The sequence below is a fragment of the Nicotiana attenuata genome, chromosome 11 (genome assembly GCF_001879085.1).
Source record: "Nicotiana attenuata strain UT chromosome 11, NIATTr2, whole genome shotgun sequence".
Classification (NCBI taxonomy): Eukaryota; Viridiplantae; Streptophyta; class Magnoliopsida; order Solanales; family Solanaceae; genus Nicotiana; species Nicotiana attenuata.
Genome location: NC_031999.1, coordinates 927,749 through 934,144, shown reverse-complemented (window position 1 = coordinate 934,144; position 6,396 = coordinate 927,749). Strand labels below are relative to the sequence as shown.

Sequence of the window (6,396 nt, the reverse complement as noted above, 5' to 3'; positions counted from 1 at the left end):
TACTGCAGGGTCCATTCCTTGAATTTATGCAGCGTTACCTATAATTTCTCTAAATATATTTGCATTCGTTCCTCTTTCACTTCGAACGTCCCATTGACTTGATTTACCACAAGGACGGAGTCACACTTAGCTTCGATAACCTCGGTCCCAAGGCTTTTGGCCAACTTGAGACTTGCAATTACGGCCTCATACTCGGCCTCAATGTTAGTCAATTTCACAGTTCTAAAAGACTGCCTAACTACATTCCCCGTAAGTGGTTTTAACATGATGCCGAGCCTGGACCCCTTTGCTTCGAGGCACCGTCCATAAAAAGGTTCTAAATTCCCGAGATAGTCCCCAAGGCTAGCAATAATTCCCTTTCGACTTCAGTTATTAAGGTCAGCATTAGTCGGCCACGAAGTCTGCCAAAATCTGAGATTTTATGGCGATTTGGTGTCGATACTCGATATCGTACCCGCTAATTTTGGCTAATTTAGCCAACCATCCCAAGAGCTCGGGTTTGTGCATGATGTTCCTCAGTGGGTAAGAGGTTACGACACATATGTGATGGCATCGAAAGTACGGTTTTAACTTTCTGGAGGCACTTAGCAAAGTTAGCGCTAATTTTCTATGAGAGGATACCTTTTTTTGGCCTCGCCTAGAGTTCTACTGACATAGTATATAGGAAATTGCATGCCTTCCTCTTCACGGACTAAGACTCCACTTACCACAACCTCAAAAACCGCCAAGTAAAGGTACAACTGCCCATCCGCCTTCGGAGTGTGAAGTAAGGGCGGACTCGATAGATATCGTTTGAGTTCTTCCAAACCTTGTTAGCATTCTGGGATCGGGAAATGTTATTCTTATTCTTCAATAGTGAGATGAAACAATGGTTTTTGTCCGAGAACCTCGATATGAACCGGCTCAAGGCGGCTATACGCTTGATCAGCCTCTGAACGGCTTTGATGTTGTCCACAACGGTGATGTCTTCTATGGCTTTGATTTTGTCGGGATTGATCTCGACCCCTCGATTGGATACCATGAACCCAAGGAACTTTCCCAATCCGACCCTGAAAGCGCACTTCTCCAGGTTCAGCTTCATATTGTATTCCTTCAATATGCCTAAGGTTTCCTGCAAATGTTTTAAATGGCCCTCTACTCGCACGGACTTAAATAACATGTTGTCAATATAAACTTCCACTGATTTCCTATCTGTTCTTCGAACATCTAGTTTAGTAGGGGTTGATAGGTGGCACCAGTATTCTTTAATTCGAACGGCATTACGTTATAACAATAGGTGCCGCATTTTATGATAAAATAAGTCTTTTCTTGATCGCCCGGGTCCATCCGAATTTGATTGTACCCGGAATAGGCATCGAGAAAATTGAGTATCTCGTGTCCGGCCGTCACATCGATCATACTATCAATGTTAGGCAAAGGAAAAAAATCCTTAGGGCATTCCTTGTTTAGATCTTTGTAATCTACACACATTCTTAGCTTATTTCCTCTTTTAGGCTCTACCACTACGTTAGCTAACCAGCCCGGGTATTTAACATCCGGAATGAACCCTATTTTAAGGAGTTTAGATACATCGTCCTTGATGAATGTATGCTTGACCTTGGACTATGGTCTCCTCTTCTGTTTAACCGGGTGGAACTTTGGGTCCAAACTCAGCTTATGAGTGGTCACTTCCGAGAGGATCCCTGTCATGTCAAGGTAGGACCAAGCGAAACAATCTATGTTAGTTTTAAGAAATTCAATTAGTTTTTTCCTAAGCTCGGGAGTTAACCCCATGCCTAGGTCTACCTTTCAATCTGGTAGGTGTTCGATCAATATGATTTGCTCTAACTCCTCGACCATCGATTTGGTGGCGTTGGTATCGTCAGGAGCTATGAATGACCTCGGAACTCTGTAATCATCCTCCTCGTCTACTCATCGCTCCTCCGGTTTGGTCGGTCGGCATTGATGATTGCTATTTAATTTCTTCCTTTCTGATCGACTATTTTTTCTTTGATGTCAAAACCGCGGGCACAGGGATTACCTCGTCGACTGCAAACATTTCCTTTGTGGTAGGCTGCTCTCCATAGACCGTCTTGATTCATCCCGTGGTAGGGAACTTCAGTGCCTGGTGTAAGGTTGAAGGTACCGCCCTCATGTCAAATCATGGCCTTCCAAATAAGGCATTGTACCTCATGTCCCCTTCGATGACGTAGAACTTTGTCTCTTGGCTCGTCCCGTCGGTGTTCACTGGTAGGGTTATCTCCCCTTTGGTAGTTTTCGCATGTCATGTTAAATCCGTTCAACACCCGGACCGCCGACACTATTTGGTCTTGGAACCCCAACTACTCTACGACCCTCGATCTGATGATGTTGGCCAAGCTACTTGGATCAATCAATACACGTTTAACTCGAGATCTATTAATAATTACGGATACTACCAGCACATCATTGTGTGGTTGCACGATGCCCTCAGCTTCCTCGTCGTTGAACGAGATGGTTTCGTCTGGGACATAATCTCGGGTACGTTTTTCCCTTGTGATAGATACTTTAGTACGCTTTATCATCGGTCCTTGAGGGATATTGACCCCTCCAATGATCATGTTGATGACGTGTTGAGGCTCCTCAAGTTCGGCCTGTTTGTTGGCGTCCCTGTTCCTGAAGTTATTTTTGGTTCGATCGCTACAAAATTCTCGGAGGTGCCCGTTATTGAACAACCGGGCAACTTCTTTTCTCAATTGTTGGCAGTCCTCGGTCCTGTGGCCATGAGTGTCGTGATACTTGCACATCAAGATAGGATCTCTTTGGGTAGGTTCAGACTGTAACGGTCGGAGCCACTTGGTTTCCTTGATGTGCCCGATGGTTGATACGATGCTGGCCGCATCAACATTGAAATTATATTCTGACAATCTTGGTGCTTCTCTACCCCTGAGCGTCCTGTCGAAACCATTTTTGCTCATCAGACCTCGGCTACAAGGCCCTCGATTGCCTCTCTTTTCATTCCTTGTGGGCTGATGCCCGGACCCATTTGCCCTTCAATCCGCGCTGTGTGGTTGGTATCGATCTCGGACCGATAGGCTCATGATCAACGGCCCTCTTAGACGTGTCGTCGGCTCTGATGGGATAAACGGACCCAGAAGGGGCTCCGAGTTGGTTGTCCTCGACTATGATTTTTGACTGGTACCTGTTGTGGACGTCGGCCAAAGTTACTGCCGGGTATTCTACCAAATTTTGTTTTAGCAGCTGCGAAGCCAAGGAGCTTTGGGGGTTAAGTCCTTGAGTGAATGTATCATCCGCAAACGAAAGCAGATTTATCTGTTCCATTAGAAACGTTGACACGAACTCCTTGAGCGCCTCGTTGTCTTTTTGCTTAACCTTGAAAAGGTCCGATTTTCTGGTCTCAACCTTGATGGCCCCGACGTGGGCCTTCACAAAAGCATCTGCGAGCATAGCAAATGAGTCAATGGAACTTGGGAGTAAGCTATGGTACTATATCATTGCTCCTTTGGACAAAGTTTCCCCGGACTTCTTTAGTAACACCGACTCGATTTCATCATCTTCCAAGTCGTTTTCTTTTATTGCGCATGTATAGGAGGTCACGTGCTCATTCGGGTCCGTGGTTCCATTATATTTTGGAATGTCGGGCATACTAAACCTCTTAGGGATCGGTTTTGGTGTCGCGCTCGAAGGAAAAGGCTTCTGGATAAACTTCTTGGAATCCGGCCCCTTCAATATCGGGGGTGCTCCTGGGATTTCGTCGATCCTGGAATTGTATTTTTCCACCTTCTTCTCATTGGCCTCAATTTTCTTTTCACCTGATTCCACCCGCTTCGTGAATGCGTCAAGTATTTTCATTACTTCGGGACACTCGACTTTTCCCGGCCTCTCAATGGTTTGTTCGTTTCTTCGGGTGTTCTCCCGGGTCCGTTCGGCAGCTGTTCGGGGTGTGGCCTTGATTCTGCAACTGTTCGGGCTCACAAGTGTAAAATAGAGTATGTTATGCAAATTTGTATCAAACCACCACTATTATCCTTAGCCCCACGGTGGGCGCCAACCTATTTACCCTTAAAACGAATAACAGTTGAATTTATACGCGGTTTTAAAGATATGTGTATTGATTCAACACAAATAATCAAGAATGTTAGATTAACGAGTTAAATACAGAATGAATAACCAAATCAATTGTGATGTTACATCCGGACTCGGATTTAGGCTGAACAGTAGTTTCGCCCTCGATCGGACCCTCGATTCGAAGCCAATTGTATATGAAGAGCTACAGTAAAATAAGAACTTTGCAATAACTAGAAAACAGAGAAACTGAATTTGTATTCCTTGGTTTGCGTGTTACAATGTCCCTTATAAGAAAAAACCTCCCCTTTGTACAAGTCTAATAAAGGTAAAAATTCTCCTCTCTCATTAATTATTGATCTGTAACTGCCATCGAGCGAGATTCGCGCCGTGAATCCGGTTGGCTCCGGATATCACGGCCTTCTGCCTTTCGCCTACAACCGTTCATGCGCTTCCCAAAGTCTCGGAACCCATCCCAGGTCCGAGGTGCGTCGTTTTATCAAATCCGATGGCGAGCACTCCGTTCGGGCCTCGGTACAAGAAGTTCCCAGCGTCGGTTTCAATCCCATGTGTTCGTACCCTTCCTTCGTTTGATCCACCGGGAAATCGGGGTGTATGTTAGCCCCGATTTAGCTCGTATATACTGTTATAGAGAAATCTAACTGTATATGAATTTTAAACAGGACTGCTGTAAATTTTTAAAGGCATTGTATCTAAATTGAAGTCTTGGGGCAGCGAAACGGAAATATAGGGGCACCAATAGTCATTTTATATTTTAGAGGCAGAGGTGGTCATATATTCTTTCCAGTGGGATATTTCTGTCCCCCTCCCCCCTACATTTTTGGTGATGATCTCACTGAGACTCTGCAGTCTTCTTAGGCCTTACTCATGAATTGGGCCTTTCACGTACCATCTCATTTTGGAGCAGGAAGGGTCTCTTTTGCCAAACAATCCCAAAATTAAGAAGAATTAACTCAAATATAATTACATTATCACCATTTGTGGAGTCAATTTGTTTCCTAAATACAACACTTTCAACAACTTCACCTACTTAATTACCAAAAGTGTAATTTATGATGCTTTTTAAGGTAGTATTTTTATACTTTCAATGATCAATGTGCCGACCTATAACAAGAAATATTATGCATAGGAAAATACAAAAATTGCAGTGGACTCCATTGGACCAAGAGGAGCCCAACTACCATCTATTAACCTGGGCTATGAAATCAATGTGGTGGACCTCAGCTATCTTATGAGAGATATCTAAAGTTCGTATTAGCAAATATGTCCCGTAGCACATTGGATTTTGCTTCTGCGGTACCTTTTGCCAAAGTGGTCCAAAGATTAGACTCAAAACGAGGTAAAAAGTTTAGCATATAATGTAATAGTATAATTAAAAAAAAAATCATTTCCTTTTGTTTCTTACAAAATTTGTCAAAAATTTGATGTAGCGAGCATAGACTTCGATAATAATCTAGAAAGATACTGGTTGTTCCCACTGTAAACTTCTTTACGTATCTTCAATTTGAATTTTGAAGTAAACAGAAAAGTGAAATTCTTGTTTTCATAGAGCACAATCTATGTTGCCTAGAGTAGAACATACCTTTCCACCCTTTTCTATGCTAATGCTTGGATCCGATTATTGGTAGTTCAAGGGACTACGTGATTATCAATAATAGTTTAAGGCCTTGAATTATATTCCGTGTTTACAGTTATTATTTGTATAAATAGCACGGGCTAGTCAGTTTTCGGACTGGTCATTCAAAAATAGCCAGTGTTTGCAAAGTCATTGAAAATAGCCACTATTTTGCTGCAACACGGAAAGTTCCAGCATAATATAGTGGAGATTCGGTGCACCTGTGTATGAACTTCCAGTATGTTATGCTGGAAATCCAACACGCAGAAAGTTCCACTCCAATATATTATGCTGGACCGGTATATTATACTGGAGCATTTTTCCGGATTTTGAACAGTGTTTTCGTTCAGATTTATCTTTACATGAAAAGTGGCTAAATTTCGATTACTTTTGAAACTATGGCTATTTTTGAATGACCACTTATAAATCTGGCTATTTTTGAATTTCTCCCTTATTATTTCCTACTCCATTTGTTCATTTATGTATATTATTTCCTTTTTTAGCTTATTCAAACAATAAGGGATCTTTACACAAATAGCCGACCATATTAATTGCTTGCTTTTTCTAACCATATACATAGATTGTACATTAATTATACACATGTAATACGTAAATTATGCATACATTATAACGGCTATTTTTAGTTGAAGTGTTAGGGTGGGTGGCTATTTGGGTTAATTCTTCTATAACAGAGCCGTCAATACGGGCTTGGACCG

General features: G+C 42.5%; 1 protein-coding gene across 1 annotated transcript; it reads right to left on the bottom strand.

The window, feature by feature from the left end:
* Positions 2,322-2,936, bottom strand: LOC109234637. Its single transcript, XM_019400706.1, has one exon. It carries the CDS (start codon positions 2,934-2,936, stop codon positions 2,322-2,324), a length of 615 nt encoding a protein of 204 aa, XP_019256251.1.

Bases quoted from the DNA above. Each gene is read 5' to 3' on its own strand.
- LOC109234637 (XM_019400706.1), bottom strand. From the start codon at position 2,936: ATGAGCAAAAATGGTTTCGACAGGACGCTCAGGGGTAGAGAAGCACCA.